The 21,192-nt window shown below is 39.9% G+C and overlaps 1 protein-coding gene across 29 annotated transcripts in view; it reads right to left on the bottom strand.

Annotated features, from left to right (window-relative positions):
- RBFOX1 (RNA binding fox-1 homolog 1) overlaps window positions 1-21,192 on the bottom strand; it is a 2,503,848-nt gene that overhangs the window by 1,233,346 nt on the left and 1,249,310 nt on the right. For 2 of the 29 annotated variants that reach the window (XM_054533125.2, XM_054533133.2), the window contains exon 1: window positions 4,824-7,440. In XM_054533125.2, coding sequence (XP_054389100.1) covers window positions 4,824-4,868 — 45 coding nt within the window. In that variant the 5' untranslated portion in view covers window positions 4,869-7,440. 29 annotated transcript variants of the gene reach the window in all.

Below are 21,192 nucleotides of genomic sequence, written 5' to 3'. Positions count from 1 at the left end.
TGTTGACAGGTTATCACATCCTCATCCTCATCATTTTAATAGAAATAGAAGACCTGTACTTACACATTCAGCTAACCACAATAAATCCAACTAGTACTTACATCTTCTTTGCAGACAACAACTGATTTCCTCACAACTAGAGACTGCAACTAAACAACAAAGAAATACATCCACAGTTTTGCCCTTTAAAAAAAAAAAAAAAAAAAAAAAAAAAGAAATACATCCACAGTACTGTGGCAAATGCAGATGCAGAATTATCATGAAGAGCAAAGGAAGGGCTGGCAGAGGCCTTCCTCATATACAGCCCTTTAGGGGTCTTCTCTGTAAAACAAACATTGGGCAAATAGTGCACATTGATTTGTTTGGTTGTTGCTGTTTTTCTGTATTGGATTGAAAGCATGGAGTAAATGGTGCTGGGAGATGAGCTTTTTGAGTGTATATTTGTGTCTGTGTACACTCTTTGTGTGAAGAAGTTAATTCAAACCAGGTTAGAAAACTTAACGAACAAACCAAAAACTACAGATCATTAAAGCGGCTGGTTTTGACTACTAATTAGTGTGTAAGAAAAAAGGACCATTTTAAATAACAGGGAGAGATTTGGCTCATTAGATAAACATGAATCTAGAATTCCAGACATGAATAGAGAAAAAGTAATAAACATGCCCCTCACTGCATAATATTTTATATTTATATATATATATATAAATATTTTACATATATCACTGCCATCTCTGGAAGCTGAAAACACTAGTTCTACTGTAATTGTATCTTTTCTTGAAAAGTCTTTCCTGGCCTTCATGACATTGGAGCTTGCCGACAGATTCTTCACTATCGGTAAATGCTAAGAAACTAACCACTGCTCATTTCTTTTAAACCCAACCAAAATAATTTCAGGAGAACTTGCAAGCAGAAAATTATGTTACAAATATCCAACTGATCCTATTTACATTTGCTACATCAAAGTATTCAGACATCATAAGCAAACGAGAAATGGGGACCCTCCCAATACCCTATAGGTTATGCAAGCACCTGACCAGAAAGAACACTTTGAAATCTTTGTGGAGCAGGGAAAATTGGAAGCATATTAATCTAGGCAGTGAAATTGGGCTTTCTGTCATTTTTAATTGCTTGAATTCATAACCTAGTTTTGCTGAATCAAAAACGAATTGCTGTAGCTGACATAAGCTGTTTCGGCCTTTTGGGCACACATGCACACACAGAAACCCCACAACTTACAAAAACCCCACAACTTTTCATAGAAACTTTATTTAGCTTAATAAAAACACACCCTGAAAACTATTTGGGACATTATAGTTGCTGAATAATTTAATATGCGATGGTTTCCAAACCAAACACTGTTAAATGCTGACTTTTAAAGGCGTTTTATCTTTCTTTTGGTGCTGTGCAAGCAGAGGGGGTTCAGCAGGAATCCTAAATCCTTGAGACTGCTATTCTGATTATCAATGATTTAATTAAAATCAAATTATGCATGAGAATGCATAATTGTAAAATTCTTCTCATTTGCTCCTGTTGACTACTGCTCATAATGCACACAAACACACAACCCTGCATGAAAATGAAAGAAAACAAAAAGAGCAAAAATGCACACCCATAAACGCAAACAAAGATTTGATATTTTAACACACTCCAAAGTTTTTGGATCCATAACAAAGTAAAGTCTAAAATGCCAAAAAAAATAAAATTAAGGGTTCAAGCTTTTTCCTCCTCATTTATTTTTATGTTCGTCAGAAAATCAACACAAGATGGATAGTGAAGTCTCATAGAGAGGACTTTAATCCCAATAGAATTACTTTCCAAGAACTTACGCCAACTCCCTTTGATAACTTTGAGACTAACATACGTGAAGTTTTTAAAATAAAAGCTAAAAGCTAAACACAACTAAGTTTAATTGATAATAATTGTTTTATTAGTTCAGAAATCTTCTTCCTCTTTTAGATGACTTTTCATTTCACCAGATTACAACTTTGCTCAAAATCTAATATAAAAATTATAAATTTAGACAGAAAACAAGACCAAGTTTGTTCTTCACTAGATGTTGTAATATTTATTTAGCTCAAAATTGACCCATTCAAGCAGGTTGTCTATAATCAAATAAAAGACAACAATGAGGAGTGTGTAACTGGATTCTCAAAATATAAGTCATATACATCAATTAGTGTCATAAAATATTACAATATATTTTCCAAATATTGCAACTATAGTTTATAGGAAGGCAATCAATGCCAAAAATAATTTTTTTAAAAAAAGCCCTTTACTGAGATCTACTTCAACTTTTGTATCATACTCCTAGTACATAGAGGAAAAAAAAGAAAAATAATTAGCTGGTCCTTTTTAAGAGCAAAAAGGAACACAATGTCATACAAAAAAGAAAAACTATTTTTGTTATACTTCAATTACCTGGCCCATAAGTCAGCACTGATAGTTATTTCTACCAAGTCTGAGTAAATACAGATTAAAATGAATCCAGACTCTAAAATTAAGACAAGTGATAGGAAAAACAGAAGTTTGAAGGATAAGATTTTAAGAGACAAATGTAAAAATAAACTTAGTCCAATAAAGTCATGAGACAGAAAGTACTTTCGTATAAACCCTCAATTTGTGCTAACAGAAAAGATTCTGCTCTTTTCACATAGTAAAAGCATTTTCAAAGAGTCTAGTTGCTTGGTTAAAATGAAATGACAAAAAAAGTTTGAATATTCACTTTTTATAAGACTGATTTACAGTGGAATTGCCTGATACTAAATAATTCTTGCGGGTGAATGGAGAATTCCTGAAAGAAAGGAAGAAAGAAAGAAAGAAAGAAAAAGAAAAACAGGCTCTGGTGATCCTCCAGCGTGCAAAACATTTGTTAAAGTGTAGCAAAGATACCTAAAACGTTTCTGTGTACCAGGTAAAACAGTAAAGACAGAAAGATGGAAAGAAATACAGATAGATGAAAAAAATGGGATAAGGAGGAAGAAATACCCACAGGGAGACCAAGAGAGAGAAGAGAAGAGGGGTAAGAGACGGAGGGAGGAGCTCCTTCTACATGTCCCGCTACCTCATTCCTCAGATAAACAATTCCCTCTTCATAACCTCTGAGTATTCTAATAGAGGGGAGGCATCACACTTGTGGGAAGTGTGTGGGCAGATAAGACTTGGAAAATCTTGCTTCTTATATGAAAAGCCTAGATTCCTGTGAGCCTGAGTGGCAAGCAGCTGTTGCTGATTGACTTGCATTCACTTACTTGACAAACAACCCTCTTCAAACTTAATCATAGCAAACCACAAAGGCAAGTTACTCCATGCCACAAACACCCTTTTACTCACACTCTCTGGATTTTCCAGCACACATTTAGATCAAAAAAATAGGGAACACAGTGGAGAAAGATGTTCCAATTTTAAGCCAAACAATTTGCTACCCAGCTACCCTAATAAAGAGAGGATTACACAATCATTTTTGCCTGCTTCAGCAATAAACCACATTCATTTCTGTGTAACCAAAATTGAAACCATGTCAACAATGAGTAAATTCTTCTACGTGAAGACACTCAGAAAGTGATTCTCTTAGCAAATAATTTCATAACGTTTTACTAAGGTGACACTGCCAACGAAACTTTTGGATTCACAATTCCGCTTGGAGCCCTCTAAAGTAGGAAGGCGGAAAACGCAGCTCTTTTGTCAAAAGAAATAATAAAACCCCCAATTTCCCCATAATCTGAAAATAAGGGCTAGAGGAATGAGCTGCGCTTGAGAGGCTAGGTGATCCTTGTACACTGATGGATGTCACATTCGACACTGTATATAATATATTCTTTAAATGCATAACAGTTGATTCCATCACTTGAGAAGGCAAGGCACATTTCTCCCATTTGATCTCAGAAGAAGGCAACTCTTATTCCACGTCATAAAATTGTACAGAGCTTATTTCTCAAGTCGAACCGTGTTCAGTATTGTCAATTTAATGTCTCTTCCATGGGAATCAGGCAGAGAAGATAAAGAGTACACCAGCACAACTAGCATGGTGGACATGTTTACACAGACATGCAGCGCATATGCTCACATTTGCACACACATGCTCCCTTGCAACGTGAGCATGCCAACTTCGCACATGCACGACCCATCTGGCCATTCATTTCATAAACCTCTCATTTCCAGAGCCGCGCATCTCTTGCAAAACCATGGCTAGCCTATTGGGACTTTTACATCGGTTCTTAATAAACGCTTATTCATCTCTGGGAATAAAGTTAAACGGAGCCAATGAGCATTGGCAAGGAAGTTGCCCACTAACTTCCAGTGGGTAAAGAAAATCGATGCATCTCCGGGCTCCCCAATCCCTCTAAACGCCCCCTCGCCCTCTCCAAGTGTCCAGACCACCCCCACCACGGGGCGCCCAGGGCGAGCCCTGAGCGCAGTCTCCGAGGTCCCCGGAGCTGGAGCTCGGCTTACATACCGCGTCCCATTCACGCGCTGCAAACGCAGCCTCATCCTTCCATCTCCGGTTTGGGTTTCCCGGATTCCATCCACGGCCAAGTCCCCTATTCTAATCAGCAGCCCCGGAGGCGCACACGCCGCCACCGTCTCTGCGCTAACGTTGGACAGCGGCTGACGGCTGCTCCTCTGCCACAGGCAGCCAAAAATGTCAATTTGCACACTCCTCCCCCTGTCGCCCGCCCCCGTCCCTCTGCAACCCCCTCCCGCGGAGTCAGTGGGCTTCAGGAAGCCTCTGCAGAAGCTGCCTGGTCTCTCCCTTCTCTCCCTCCCTGTCTCCCTCTTTCTCTCCTTCCCTTTCTCTCCTTTCGAGTCTGCTTCGCTCGCCTTACCTGAAGGGCATCTCCCACGACTGCAATTAGCTGCCAAGATTTCATTGTTGGCTGCAAAGTGCCTCCTGTTTCCCCACCGGGAGAACACAGCACGGGAGAAGTCCGAGGCAACAGCAAACGGCACCCACGTGCTAGCAATGTAAATGACTCCAGTCATCTGTCGTGCGCGCAGCGCGCCTTCGCTCGCCCGGGCTGCCTGGCACGGCCGCCAGCAGGTGCAGAACGCCCCGAGCGCGCGGGCGCGAGAGCGAGCAGCCCGTGCAAGGAGGCAATCAACACCCGGGCGCGCACAAAGGGAGGCCACGGCGGCGCCCGCGCCCGGGTCCGGCTTCCCCGGCCGGCCTCGGCCTCTGTCCGCGCCAAAACGCTCGCCAAATTAGACGCCCAATGTTTTTGCAAAGTCTTGCAGCTGGGGGAAGGCAGTGGATACTGGGGCTGCGTGGGTCCCGCCCCTACGGGTCGGAGGCACTTGCAAAGCTCCGAGCTGGCGGCGGTATCTCGGTGCTCGCCCTCTCTCTCCCGCACGTGTCCCTTCCCTTGTTCTTTCAGGCATTAAATATGTACCACATGACAGAATAGGGCACCTTGCACGGTCCCCTGAGTCCGCACTTGACAACCAATTTTAACTCACGAGCAATCAAATGTCTAAAGGCGGATATAAGCACTCCCAATTACTTACGCTACTCCTGCATTATTCAAAACGTCTACGGGACAGTATTTATGACTTCCAATATGCTACTTCACCTAGAAATACTAGTAAAACATCGAAGACCCCAGCACCGCGCCCCCAATCTCGCCTCCCGCCCCAAACAGCTAGGCTTTCATCCTATGTCATCTCCGAGAAGCAGCTGCACTTTATTTAGGAGGGAAGCTTTAGGATCTCAACTCTTTTTCCACGTTACGTACTAAATAAGAATGCGTTGAGGTTTCAGCCTGCTTTTAGGAGGAAAACAACTGTCGTCTCTGTTGAAATTTAGAGATCACCTTTTAAATATGTTTACCTTGAATAATAATATCATCAAAGTAATTTTCCTGTTATTTTCCCAAGAAGTCCTCATAGATCTATTTCCCTTTTTGTTGTTGTTGTTGTTGTTGTTGTTACTAAGAATGAGTTACACAGGTTCTAGCTATCTTCAGCTTAAGTGCTGATTTTGGTAGGGACCAAAAAATTGATGGGCTGGGGAAATGACTCTTTTGGATGTAGAAAAACTAGTTTGTTCTTTTTCCTTTCTCTTCGCAGTTAGAACTGCAAGCTGTATGCACTAAGATGGCTTTGCTACTTCAAGCACTTATTTAAATAGGAAGGATCTAAATGGGAAAGAAAATTTAATATACATATATCCCTCCTATATTTGATCAACAATGAGTGAAATATTCATTGGCTTCCTGTGTCCTTCTTGATACTTTATTTGAGTTAAAGGCCTTGTATACAACTGATTAGGATTTTATGCATTGGTAAGCAAATTTTAAAATGCTAATAAATCTTTCAAATATTTTCACATTTGTTACAACTCCATATCTAGAGGCAATATTTCAAGTGTGTGTTTTTTTTAACATGCCAATTCCTTATGTAACCATCATCCATCTTTGTCACACCAGGAACAAAACGAGGAGGGATTTTTTTTCTTCTGTGCATTGAGTGTGTTTTTAATATGATATTAACACAGTGTTTAACTTTCTCCTTGCAGAGTTAAGAAAATTCTGTTTGTGTTCTCTCTGCCTGCCTTTCTTACAGGGTCAGTGGCATTTAAAGGATGCTGAGATAACCATAAGGTAAAACCTTATTTCACAATAATGATGCCATGAAGAATATGCTCTACTCCCTACTAAAAGGGGTTTAGACTTTCGCTTATCCAGAACCCTGTACAATTACAGAGATTCACAAATATAGAGTATTATTATTATCCCAGCACACACTGGCATCCTCTGTGGAATAATTTGATTCACAAATCAGTTCACAAAAGCAAGGTTATGGGAAGGAACGCATGGTGCGGGTGGCCGGTGGAGAGACAGCAAGCCCTAATTACAACCCCATTGTCCCCGTGTTCTCAGCACATGTGGCCATTTAATCACAGAGTGTGACAACCTTGGCAGATGTTGCCAGACCTGGTTATTGATATAAATTGCTATTCTCATGTGCAAGGGGCACAGCAAAGAGTTAAAACCATGCCTGCAGCCACCCAAAAGGACATGAAGGCCCACATTTACAGCTGTAACTACAAGGCAAGATGATACAGAGGGAAGGTTGTTTTCTTGCTCCCACCCCATAAGTAAAACAGCAAGGGATGCAACCTCCCAAACCAAGAATGGCAGTAGAGTCTCCCATGAGCACTGTAAACTGATATTGTCTCTCTGGAAGCTGATTTACTAGTACCTATTAAAATGGAAAATGTGCATACCCTATTATCAAACAGTTCTACTTCTAACGTCTGTCCTAAAAAACACGCACAATATACATTTGTGGATATGTTTGGATATAATTGCTATTGCTTGTGATACAGGATGGGGTTGTTGGGGGAGGCAACAGACTAAATACCCATCTAGCATTAAAAGTATGGCATATCATATGATGGAATACTATATAGCAGTGAAAAGAATCAAATAAAGCCACATATGAATACCTCCATCACTATATAGACATAAATATGTAGGAATAGAAATAAAGATATACACTATGAAGTACAAATATATATACACATATTTCTCAGCAAAAACAAATTGCTGAGATAAAAACCCAAGTTTTAAATGACTTCTACACTTATGACACCATTTCTGAAAGAGAATGCACTAATATAATATTATAGGTTTTCTGTAGATGTATAAATATTTGTGAATGTACTGGGAAGAGTCCAAAACAGAAGATAGCCAACTACAGCCCAAGAATCGAACTCAGCCATTCTCTGTTTCTGTATAGCCTGCTAGTTAAAAATGGTTTTGATATTTTAAATAGTTTTTAAAAGTCAAAAGAAGAAGAATATTTTGTGATGTGTAAAAAATGTAGGAAATTCAAATTTCAGCATCCATGAATGAGGTTTTATTGCAACATAGCTATGCCCATTTGTTTATGGGTTGCTATGACTGCCTTCATCTACAAATGCAGAGTTGAGTGTCTGTGAGAGACCAAGTGGCCCAGGAAGTCTAAAATGTTTACTCTCTGGCCCTTTACATGCATATAACATATATACATATAACTTGTTTTAAGTGAAAAGTGTGTATGTATATATGTTCTATATGTTATATGTGTATACACGTATATCACTTTTAAAAGCATAAAGCCAATACATAAGTGTTCTCTTAAAAGAAGAAAAGGAGCTCTCAACATCAAGTAAAAACTAGTCTCCTCCCTCTTTTCCTACAGATGACACTATTGTGAATTTGAGTCCCATTTTTCTAGACCAGTGTTTTTTTTTTTGTTTTGTTTTGTTTGTTTGTTTGTTTTTTCGAGATGGGGTCTTGCTGTGTCTCCCAGCCTGGAGGGCAGTGGCACAATCTCAGCTCACTGCAACCTCTGCCCCTGGGTTTAAGCAATTCTTATGCCTCAGCCTCCTGAGTAGCTGAGATCATAGGCACCCGCCACCATGCCCAACTAATTTTTTGTATTTTTAGTACAGACGGGGTTTCACCATGTTGGTCAGGCTGGTCTCAAGCTCCTGACCTCAAATGATCCGCCTGCCTTGGCCTCTCAAACTGCTGGGATTACAGGCATGAGCCACTCTGCCTGGCCTAGACTGGTGATTGGTGAACTTTTTTCTGTAAAAGGCCATAATTCCCATGTGTCAAGGGGAGAAACTAGGTGGGAGGTTATTGCATCATGGGGGCAGTTTCCCCCATGCTGTTCTCATGATAGTGGGTGAGTTCTCATGAGATCTGATGGTTTCATGGTTTTCTTTTCTTTCTTTTTCTGAGACAGAATCTCGTTCTGTCACCCAGGCTAGAGTATAGTGGTATGATCTCAGCTCACTGCAACCTCTGCTTCCCAGATTCAAGTGATTCTCCTGCCTCAGCCTCCCGAGTAGCTGGGACCACAGGTGTGTGCCACCACGCCAGGCTAATTTTTGTATTTTTAGTAGAGACAGGGTTTCACCTTTTTGGCCAGGCTGGCCTTGAACTCCTGACCTTAAGAGATCTGCCTGCCTCAGCCTCCTGAGATCTGATGGTTTTATAAGGCAGTTCCCTGATCTTGCTGGCTCTCTCTCACCTGCCGCCATGTAATATGTGTCTACTTCCCCTTCTGCCATAATTGAAAGTTTCCTGAGGCCTCCAGAACTGTGAGTCAATTAAACCTCTTTTCTTTATAAACTGCCCAGTCTCAGGTACATCTTTATAGCAGTGTTAGAACAGACTAATACAGTATGAAACTTTTAAACTTGTATACACACATACACACAAACACACACACACACACGGGCATACCTCATTTTATTGTCTTTCACTTTATCATGCTTTGCAGATATTGCATTTTGTACAAATTGAAGTTTTGTGGCAACCTTGTGTTGAGCAAGTCTATTGGTGCCACTTTTTTTCAGTAGCAAGTGCTCACTTTATGTTTTTGTATCACATTTGGGTAATTCTCACAATATATCAAACCTTTTCATTATTAATAAATCTGTTACTGTGATCTGTGATGAGCAATCTTTGATGGTACTATTATAATTGTTTTGGGGTGCCAAAAACTGTGCCCATATAAGATGGCACACTTAATTGATAAAGACTGTGTGTGTTCTGACTGTTCCACTGACAGGCCATTCCCCCAGCTCACTCCCTCTCCTTGGCCTCCCCATTCCTTAAGGTACAACAATCTTGAAATTAGACCAATGAATAACCTTACAATAGCCTCTGAGTGTTCAGGTGAAAGGAAGAGCCACACACCTCTCACTTTAAATGAAAAGCTAGAAATGATTAAGCTTCATGAGGAAGACACTTTTAAAGCTAGGACAGCACCTGTAATCCCAGCACTTTGGGAGGTCAAGGCAGGTGAATCACAAGGTCAGGAGTTCGAGAACAGCCTGGCCAACATGGTGAAACCCTGTCTCTACTAAAAATACAAAAAAAAAAAAAATAGCTGGGCATAGTGGCAGGTACCTGTAATCCCAGCTACTTGGGAGGCTGAGGCAGGAGAATCGCTTGCACCTGGGAGGCGGAGGTTGCGGAGCTGAGATCATGCCACTGCACTCCAGCCCAGGTGACAGCGAGAGACTCCATCACAAAAAAAAAAAAAAAAAAAAAAAATAGCTTGGACAGGCCAAAAGCTAGGCCTCCTGCACCAACTAGCCAAGCTGTGAATGTAATGAAAAAGTTATTAAAGGAAAGTAAAGTGCTACTCCCTTGAACACACTACTAATAAGTAAAACAGCCTTGTTGCTGGTGTGGAGTATTAGTGGTTTGGATGGAAGATCAAACCAGCCACAACATTCTCTTAAGCCAAAGCCTAATACAGATCAAGGTTTTAATCCTCTTGAATTCTGTGAAGGCAGAGAGAGGTGGGAAAACTGCCAAAAAAAAAAAAAGTGTGAAGCTAGCAGAGGTTGGTTCATGAGGTTGAAGGCAGGAGCAGTCTCTGTAACATACAAGTGGAAGGTGAAATGGCAAGTGTTGATGGAGAAGCTGCAGCAACTTACCCTGAAAATCTAAGTAAGATCACTGACGAAAGTGGCTACACTAAATGACAGATTTTCAGTGTAGACAAAACTGTCTTCTCTTGGAAGAAGATGGTATCTATAACTTTCGCAGAAAGAAGTCAACACCTGGCTTCAAAGCTTCAAAGGACAAGCTGATGCTCTTGTTAGGGGCTAATACAGCTGGTAACTTTAAATTGAAAGCAAGGCTCATTTACCATTCTGAATCTCCTAAGGCCCTTAAAAATAACTCTAAATCTACTCTGCCTATGCTCTAGAAATGGAACAGGACATCTGTTTATAGCATGGTTTGCTGAATATTTTAAGCCCACTATTAAGACCTACTATTCAGAAAAAAAGATTCCTTTCAAAATATTACTGCTCATTGATAACACACCTGGTCACCGGAAAGCTCTGATGGAGAAGGATAAGGATATAAGTGTTCTGTTCGTGCTTGTTAATGCAATATAGGTTCTTGCAGCCAATGGGCCAAGGAATAATTTTGATTTCCAGTCTTATTATTTAGGAAATATATCTCATAAGGTTATAGCTGCCATAAACAAGGATTCTTCTGATGGTTCTGGGCAAAGTACACTGAAATATTCTAAAAAATATTCGCTTTTGAGATGCCATTAAGAACATTCAAGATTCATGGAAGGAGGTCAAAATAGCAACATTAACAGGAGTTTGGAAGAAGTTGATCCCAACTCTCGAGAATGATTTTGAAGGGTTCAAGACTTCAGTGGAGGAAGAACCTGGAGATGTGGAGGAAATAGCTAAAGAACTAGAATTACAAGTGGAGCCTGAAGAGGCAACTACATCGCTGCAATCTCATGATAAAACTTTAACAGTTGAGGAGTTTAACAGATGCAGATCTTATGGATCAGCAGAAAAAGTGGTTCCTTGAGATGGAATCTACGTCTAGTAAAGATACTGTGATCCTTGTTGAAATGACAGCAAAGAATGTAGAATATTCCATACACTTAGTTGACTAAGCAGTAGCAAAGTTTGAGAGGGTTGACTCCAATTCTGAAAGAAGTTCTACGTTAGGTAAAATGCTGTCAAATAGCATCAGGTACTGCAGAGAAATATTTCATGAAAGGAAGAATCAATCCATGTGATAAACTTCACTGTTTCCTCATTTTAAGAGATGGCCACAGTCACCCCAACCTTCAGCAACTACCACAACTACCACCCTAATCAGTACAAAGCCATCAACACCAAGGCAAGACCCTCCAGCAGCAAAAAGATTAGAACTCATTAAAGGCTCAGATGATTGTTGGCATTTTTATTTTAGCAATGAAGTCTTTTTAAATTAAGGTATGCACGTCGTTTTTTAGGTACAATGCTATTGCATACTTAATAGATTACAGTATGGTACAAAAGCACAGCTTTTATATGCACTGGGAAACAAAAAATAGTGTGACTCCCTTTATTATGATATTTACTGTATTGCAGTGGTTTGTAACTGAACCTACAGTATCTCCAAGGTGTGCCTGTACATCTATAGGTCTCGCTTTAAGTGTAAAAGATGTGTATTTACTATTTTTTTTAAGTGTATGTGTATGTGTCTATGGATATTTGTAGACACACACCCCTGGAAGAAATCATACAAAATTGCTAGTGAGATTATAGGTGCTTATTATTTTCTTCTTTGTCATTTCCTGTATTTCTCTATTTTTCAAACAGATGTAAATATAAGAAAAGGGTGGAGCCCCTGGCCATGTGAGTGTCGATGACTGACATTGTACCAATAACGTTTTTCTCACCTGGGAACTGCCTGTTCTCTTCAAATGCTGGATGATAAAACCTTCAAAAAGAAAAGCATCAAGTTTTGGTTTATGCCCACCTAACATTTCTGGAGAACTCCAGCATCTAATTGCTTCTTCATAGGGGGAAAAAAAGACGTTAAGCCTCGATGCACTAAAGATTTTTATAAAAATCAATCTTATCCTTGAAGTAAAATGTGACGTAGATTATCCTTTCTGCTAGAAGTTATGGTAATGACCTACTGAAATATGCCTCACAATACAGTCATATTGCTTCTTTACCAGTATGAAAATATTTTCCTGTAGAAAAGCACAAAGCAAGCTCCACCTAAAAAAATAAAATTACATAGCAACCACATTGAAACCTTGCAGGATTAGAACACTGGGACCTACTGATTTTCTTTGTCCTGACACCTGATGATCCAGTTACATTAAGAAAGGTGAGCTTAATGAAGCATATTGAGATGGGAGAACATACGATTTATAGTGGACTTGTGGTTACATTTCTAAATGAATCCCAATAGCTCTATATTGGTTGCTGGTAAGTGACCACGTTTTCTAATAGACAAATGCATGAATCACCTGGGCGTATTTTCAAAGCATTTTCTACAAAATGGTTCACCTTACAAATTTGAACAAAGACAGGTGAATGACCCTCATTCCTGAAGCTTAGCAGACTTCCTTTAAACAAGAAACAGAATTATTGCAACTGAATATCCATTCCACCTCCTCATAATTTAGCATGCACATGTAGCCTCATCCTTGAGATGGCAAGAATCAAGCACACTGCTGACAGGAATATTCTTCTAATAGCATTACAACAAACATTGTTTTCAATGTGTTTTATAATTATAAAACCTATGAGTGTTTATTATGGAAAGTTTAGGAAATTTCAAAAAGCACTGGAAAAGGTAACATTATTTTACCACCCAAAGAGAGCTCCAAGTACTATTTTGTTGGAAGTCTATCCACTTCAGACATTTTCTATTGCATATATAACTAAAACATTATAAGCACATAACTGGGATGTTACTGTATAAGCTACCTTCATCTTTTGCACTTTGCAATGTATCATGAACATTTTCTGCTGTAAGGACAAAACATTTACAAGGTCAGTTTATATATTCCACTCTAATGATACACAGTTTCTCTTTATGTTAAATAACACTGCAATGAACATTCTTGTCCCTGATGTTATGAGATTTTTCTCTGTACCTTATCTCAGGGTAAATACCTAGAAGTGAAACCGATGAGTCAAAAAAGTGGGCACCATATTTAAGTTTTTAGATCTAAGGAACCAGAATCCTAGAAGCTTACATGAATCCATATTCTCAGCAGCAGTATGAAAGGGAACTCATCTCACCATGAGAACAATTTTTGGCCAACTTCTTTCTCTTTCAATAACCGTTTCCCTGGCTGGGTTCCCTCGCCTATCCACCTGCCCCACTTGGGGCGCCACACCATCCCATGCTAAATTAGCATAGAACAGCCCAGACATAGAAAACAAAGGTGGTGATGAGGAGCAATTTAAATCTAAGCTTATTTAACATAAGTGGCTAGTGGCTGCCCATTTTGTCTTAATCGCCTTTTAAACTAAAATCAATGTTAAATTACCTGAACAACAGCTTCTGCACAATTGCAAACTGAAAATTCTTTAAGTGCCTCCTCAAAAGCCTTTGGCTCCCGTTCGGGCGATTGACAGGAAAAGAGTCTTTTTCCTCTTCACCATGTTATAGCTTTGGACCATGGGATATGATTAAAGGGTCCTGAAAAGAGACGCCATGTCCGCTCTGGGATGAATTACTATTCCCTCACATCAAAATGGGATTAAGGTGTTCGAAATAGAATCTGGATAATAAAAATTGGATAATAGTACTATGATGTCCCCATCCTTTCCCTCCCTTCTTTCCTTCCTTTTTCATTTTCCCTCCCATCAAGGATAGACTGCATACACAAATGGACACTGGCAAGACCATATAGAAAAAGAGAAATCTGACCCACAGTTTGCAGCAACCAGCCCAGGAAACCAGCTTGTTATCTACAGGAAGCCAGCCTGCTATCCACAAGTCACGATTCAAGGAAGTCAGATTACTATCTCTAGTAACTGGTCCAGGAAGCCAAACAAAAATCCACTGGTTCAGAAACGATCAGGACTAGATTCGTAACTGACAGCTTTCCTAATTTTTGTCCCCACCTCCAACTTAGGACCAATCAGAGAAAGCCAAGTATGCGCCCTAACCAATCACAAGGAACACCCCTTTCTACCTGGCCCATCTGCAGCTTCCCCACGCAAACAGCCTCTCGCCAGGCCATATCTGAAGCTGTCCCTTTATTTTTCTACTATAACATTTTCCTACTCCTCTGCCTGCCTTTGAGTTTCTGCCAAAATGCAAGTGAGAATGGCTGACTCCTTGCTATAGCAAGCTCTGAATAAATAGCCTCTGTTTATTTTTATTTGGTTGGTCTTTATTTCTGCAATAAAGATCAATCAAATAAAAATAAACAGAAGCTATGGTTTTTTTCAACAGGATAAACAAAACAAGAGCCCTCATGTAGCTTATGTTCTAGTGAGGGAGACAGATAAGAAACAAGAAGATACAGATTTTTGCAACTGTTGGGTGGGAAATAACCTTGTGATGAAATGGGGGTGAGTCAATGGAGATAAATACCTTCGATAAGATGCTAGGGTTGACAGCATCCATTACTGCATGAACTGACTCCTTTCTTTTGTTTCCTTCAAGGATTAATTGAGCACTTGCTGTCTGATTTGCACTACAGAACTACAAAAATGAGACAGACATATACCCTGCCAACAAAAAGCCTCGGAGGGTGATCCATGTTCACTTATCACCAGAAAACAAAATAGATAAGTAGGCAGGGCTAGAAAAAAAAGATTCGGGATAAGAGCTGTGAGAGCCATGAGGCAGGAGGGAAATTTTGTTTCCATGTGTTGCAGGGCATCCTGGGGTCCCCGGGCAGAAGACCAGGGGTACATAGGGAGAGGTACATAGGTAGCCATGCGTGTTCCTGTCTGTGATACCAGCATAGATCTTGTAAAGATGGAAGAGTTTCACTTGGAGGTATCCCTATAGGATCATGCTATCTTCCTTGCAACAATTCTTCCTTGAGGATCCTAAATAAGAAACTGGGCTGGGCACAGTGGTTTACGCCTATAATCCCAGCACTTTGGGAGGCCGAGGTGGGTGGATCAAATAAGGTTGGGAGTTCGAGACCAGCCTGGGCAACACGGTAAAACCCCATCTCTACTAAAAATACAAAAAAATAGCTGGGCATGGTGGCGCACGCCTGCAATCCCAACTACTCAGGAGGCTGAGACAGGAGAATCACTTGAACCGGGAGGCGGAGGTTGCAGTGAGCCAAGATTGCACCACTGCACTCCAGCCTGGGCAACAAAGTGAGACTCCATTGAAAAAAAAAAAAGAAAGAAAGAAAAAAGAAAGAAGCTGGACAGAGTTTGGAGAATAAGAGAATAAAACGTCATCAGAGAGATGATGACTCACACTTTCCCCAAATCCCTTCACTCCACAGATGTCAGCAGTTTGTCACCTCCCAAAGGAAACAAGAGGATGCAACAAGACCCCCAATAGCAATGAGTGGATTTGATTTGGGCCAAGTGCAGAAAGAGGGTCGACATCTCACATGCTTGGGGGCATCCCTGACTCAGGGTTTACAGGATGGGAAGGAAGCCATCTTCTAGGGATGGCTCTTGGGATGTGCAGCCACCATCTCCACCATGTGTACCCTAGAGATACCAATCATTTCTTTCTAACGCTGCAGGGTTTCTTAGAGAAACTGCTTCTCTCACAGCCCAGCCTTCATCAGTCCCTTGTCCAGGGACCTGGGTCAGACACATGCCCCTACCTGGTCAAATCAGAGTCTCTCCAAGAAATGTGGAATTGAGAAGTGGATGGAATGGTTAAGCTCAAGGGCTAGGCTGGGAAGATCAGATAAATTTGTTGGTGGAGTCTGATGACTAGTCAGCAAAACAGTATATAAAGAAGGAATGGGGGGTGATGGGAAAAGAACTCAGAGGAATAGAGGTGGAGAGACAAGGAAATAAAGAGAAACAGGAGTCTGTTTGGCCCCAGAGCCAGACAGAGATGGGGGAAGTTGTTGACTTGGCTGCTGAAAGCTTTCTTCCTTCATTCTATTTCCCTTCCCTTTCCCTATGTGCTTCTGATGCAAGACGACTTCCTGTGAAGTCCCAACCACACTCCGCATCCCTGCTAGAATCTCCAGACACAGCTGGGATTGCACAAGACATGGCCAGCCTGCAAAGGAGTCTCCAGATCCCTTTGCCTTGAAGAAAAGCAAAATACCCCAATGCTGAGATGAATAAACCTCTTCCCTGTGGCTCATGGTCTTTCATGAAGCATAGCTGGTGGGCCAGCCTGTCAGAAATACAATCCCAACACTGAGAGCTAACAGAAATACAAATTCTCTGCTACTAGAGGTTTTTTTTGTTTGTTTGTTTTTGTTTTTTTTTCCAGTTGTAAGCATAAAGATATCTTCCTACCTGAGAACGTCACAGAAATATAATTGATGGAGTCATTCTTTTAACACTACTTACATGAATGCCCATTGCATCCCAGAACTCTTTTAGGCCTGGAGAATGCAAAGCAGAATAAGTTTACTGGAGAAGGAAAATAACAAACAAGTATTATAACAGAAACTAGTAGTATAATTATTGTACTAGATGACAAAACAGAATAAATTGTGCTATGCATCTATTTGCTAGAGGATGCCTCTTGTTCTAACTAAAGGCAAAGGGCATCTTTCAGAGAATTCAAAGGTGATGATGCTTGAGTTGGATCTTAAAGGATGCATAGCAGTTTGTTCAATAGAGTCAGGGGAGAAAGGCATTCAAACCATAGGAAAGAGCTTATGCAAAGGTGCAGAGATGTGACTGGGTGAGCTGATGGAGAGGGTTGATGTCTGAAGACGAGGCAGGGAAAGGGGACGCAGGTAAGATGATAAAGGGGCCCACGTGCCATGCCAAGAATTTAGATTTAATTCCTCTATAAGAAAATGGAACAGTCAGTGCTAGGAAGGCTACCCTTGTGTGTGCAGAAAGGAACACTGGAAGCAGGAAGAGCCTCTGGAAGATTATTTTATTGTATCTTAGCCTAAAAGATGATGAGGGTTTGCGCAAAGACACAGCAGTAAGGATATAATGGAAAAGAGGATTTGATAAATATTTGATAAATAGAATTGACAACACTTACTGAAAGAAAGACTAGAAGATATGTATAAGTGGGGGTGTTAAAAAAATAAAAACAAGCGTAAAAGAAGCCAAAAAGTCAAGGCCAACTCCTAGATCACTGTTACAAGTTATTGACTAAATGGTGGTATCGATGACCAGGTTCAGGGGCATCAGACAAGTACTTGGGAAAGATAAGAGGCTCATTTTGACCACATCAAGTTGGGTAGGGGCTATGGAAGCTCCAGAAAGAGTTACGCAAGAGGCAACTGGATAGATACGTGTTGTACTTGGAGGAGAGGCTAAAGGCCAACTGGAATTCATGCATATAGAGAGCTGAAGGTCATCTTGGAAGAACAGAAAGACTGATATATTTGCACTATTCATGTCCAAGCCGACATAGTAGAATGCAGTTGCTAATCAACTCTTAAAACTCATTTGAATAAAGGCACTGATGATAAAACTGTGCCATCTGTAAGCTTTCACATATCAATACAGTCACACATTTAATATCCATGACTAGTTTACACCTAGTAAAATGAATTGAGACGGTCAAATTCCAGCAATAACAAACTATTACTGTAAATGCCTGGATCAAATGTTACTTGTTAAGCATACTCACCTTCCACCTATACAGACAGGACATAAAGGGACATGTTCTCTAAAACAAACAGCCAGCCCTACCTGGATGCAGGAATTTCAACTAGAGGCAGCATCTAAACCCGGTTTCCATATACTCTATTTTAAATGAATGAGGATACAGTGGCAAAGCATTCTGGTTAAATAAATGTCTATCAGGCACAAAGTAGATACTTAATGAGTGTTTGATAACTACGAGTTAAGTTTGAATAGGACACTGGATTACTTTGTTGTCTAAAATGCGAGCTCAGTTAACATCATAAACCCTTTATTACCAGTAAGATGGCAGTTCTTTACCTGCTAACAGATTGGTCAACATGAAATACAATACAGGATTGTAAGGTTCAAATCTACTGTCCTATAGGTCTTGAAGGGAACTGTAGGATTCCTAACTCCCACTTAGTGAGCCCGTGAGATAAGACGGTACTCTGGGATACAGAGATGCTTAAATATTCCTTCTGCAGGAAGCTCAAAGTTCTGATTCTGAGAATCACTTTTTAATCTTACTCAAGTTACATGCATTCAACTAAAACATGAGGAGGTAAGAAAACAGGAGAAGGAAAAAATGTGAACATTGCCAGTGGTTCCACCGGCTATCGAAGCAGTGAGCAAGCCTAACACAGGAGATGTGAACGTGCATTTCCTCTTGGGTGCTGAGATACCTCCGAGCATTTGCATCTCATCTCACCCAGCATTTGTCTTCTTTTCAGAGCTACCTCTTTTTCGCATAGTGCACGTGGCCCTTAAAATCAGGCCAATTCCTCATCTGGTGCTCAACAAATGAAGGAAATCCAGCTCAGACCTGGAGAAAACTTGTCTGTGTGGGTCTCTTAAATGATAGGGCAGGCTTCAACTGGAGACATTCCAGAGGGATTGTCAGTGGGATCATTTGAATCCCACACCTTGGCTGTAACTTGAGAAAGTCACTGGCTTGTGAGAGGCAACAATTTCAGTACTCTTATTAGAATTGGCAGCATTACATTATTTTCCCTCTACTTCTCTATATTTTACTCTTGCACTTTCTTTTTTCTTGATTCTATTTTCTTTTCTACCAGGATCTCTTCAATATTCTTTTGACAGAACTCCATTGGTTCAGGTTGTAACGCAGCATCATATACTCTCTGTCTGAAGTTCTTGTTGCTTGTGTACTAAGAAAAGACCTTCCCAGGGGTCAAAGAAAAAAATGCCTTGACCACTTCCAATGCCTGGGGCTTCTGGTTCCTAAGAAAAGGCAGGGAAACAACACACAATGGGCCCTATCTGAGGGTGGAGGGTGGAAGGAGGGAGAGGATCATGAAAAATAACTAGTGGGTAGGTACTAGGCTTAATACCTGGGTGACGAAATAATCTGTACAATGAACCCCCACAACACAAGTTTACCTATGTTACAAACCTGCATATGTACCCCTGAACTTAAAATAAAATATTAAAAAATAATAAAGTAAAATTAGAAATAAAAAAGAAAGAAAGAAGTAGAAAAGAGGACTGAACAAGAGAAGCAAAAATCAGGACACATTTACAAATCTAGGCTTAAGATTTCAATGTTTTAACACACACACAAATAAAATGGTTTTATTTGTTTTTGCAAAGGCAAAAAAAAAGTCATTTAAGTGCTACTTAACAGATGAGAATTTTTGTGGCAGAATAATTTCACTTCAGAATTTTGAATAAAACAGAAGGTGCTATACCAATTTCAGTTTGAGTGACAATGATGTGTCACTCATAATCTCTAGACTTAATTCTGTTTGAAATGTCCCACCACAGATGGCAATGTCCTAAGCTATAATTGTGTTCTTTACAACATCGTTTCAGGGCTTATAAAAGATATTAATTTGGGCCTGACAGGCAGTATGGCCCAGCAGTGGGGCACAAGCTTAAAGTTCTGTGATGAATGTAGCCTTGCCATTCTGCCAACATATCTGGGTAATCTGCTATAAGCCTTTATTTGGTGAAAAAGTCAAAAACGTAAACTGTGGGCCCTTCATAACAAAGAGACATAGGCCAAATAGCTCTCCAATGTTCCTAACCATTCCTCCTCCTGCCATTATACTGGAGGTGTTAGAATCCTATCCCACATTGCACAGTAGAGGGCTGACTTCAAGAAAGTATTTCTGTGCAGAGAAAAATCACCATCCCCACTCCGTACTCCCCCAAACCTTCCATCTCCCAGGAGACACAGACTCTCTTTCTCTGGTAATTCCTTTCTCTTAACTCTCAAAGAGGCTCTGGTGCTAAGATGACCATTAGAAACATTAAAAGAAAGCAGATTCTGGGATTTTCCCATTAACCCTTTATTGACCACATTATACAGTTTCAACAAAGGGATGTAGATTGCATTATCAAACTCAGTAACTTTACATCATAATATTACAAAAATAGAAACCACTTTTGAGTAGTGTTATAATTTACTGCTTTGCAAAATTTCCCACTTAAGTACCGCTAACTAATGGCAGATGAGGTCTAATCCTTACCCTTAGAGGCTCCAGAGCCATAGATGGAAGAGTCCAATGGCATGTCACACAGGATAATTGAAGTCTCGGGCTTTCTCTTAAAAACTGCATGTACATTAGCTGTCTATTTCCTGTGTATTTGTTTCCTTTTAATAGGAAACAACATTTTTCCTCCAAAAGCTTTGAGCAAAATTAATGTTCTACAAAACCAGCTCTATTTATTCTACAGCTAAGAACTCCTGTCTCAGCATAGTATACTTCTAGGGGATATAAATATGGCACTTTGGAAAACCCAGCTACTATAAAGTCACCTTCCCTGGACATAAATATGTGTCAACTTATTTAACAGTAACATAAATAATTATTAAAGTAACAAAACTATAAAAATAAGCACTATTTTAATGTAAACTAAGGTCCTGGTGTTGTTACAACACTGTATGTATATCAACCCAAATAATATATATTAGTCAAATTCAATTTATTAAATATGGATTAAGTCAACTTTATTATATTACATTAACTGTAATTAATATATTAAGAAAACTTTATTATATTACATTAACTGCAATTAATAAAGTAAACTTTATATTATATTAACTGTAACTAATATATTAAGTAAACTTTATTATATTACACTAACTGTAATTCATACATTAAGTAAATTTTATTATATTA

The sequence above is a fragment of the Pongo abelii genome, chromosome 18, assembly GCF_028885655.2.
Source record: "Pongo abelii isolate AG06213 chromosome 18, NHGRI_mPonAbe1-v2.0_pri, whole genome shotgun sequence".
Classification (NCBI taxonomy): Eukaryota; Metazoa; Chordata; class Mammalia; order Primates; family Hominidae; genus Pongo; species Pongo abelii.
The sequence above is the reverse complement of the archived record's forward strand: the minus strand, read 5'-3'. Positions and strand labels throughout refer to the sequence as shown.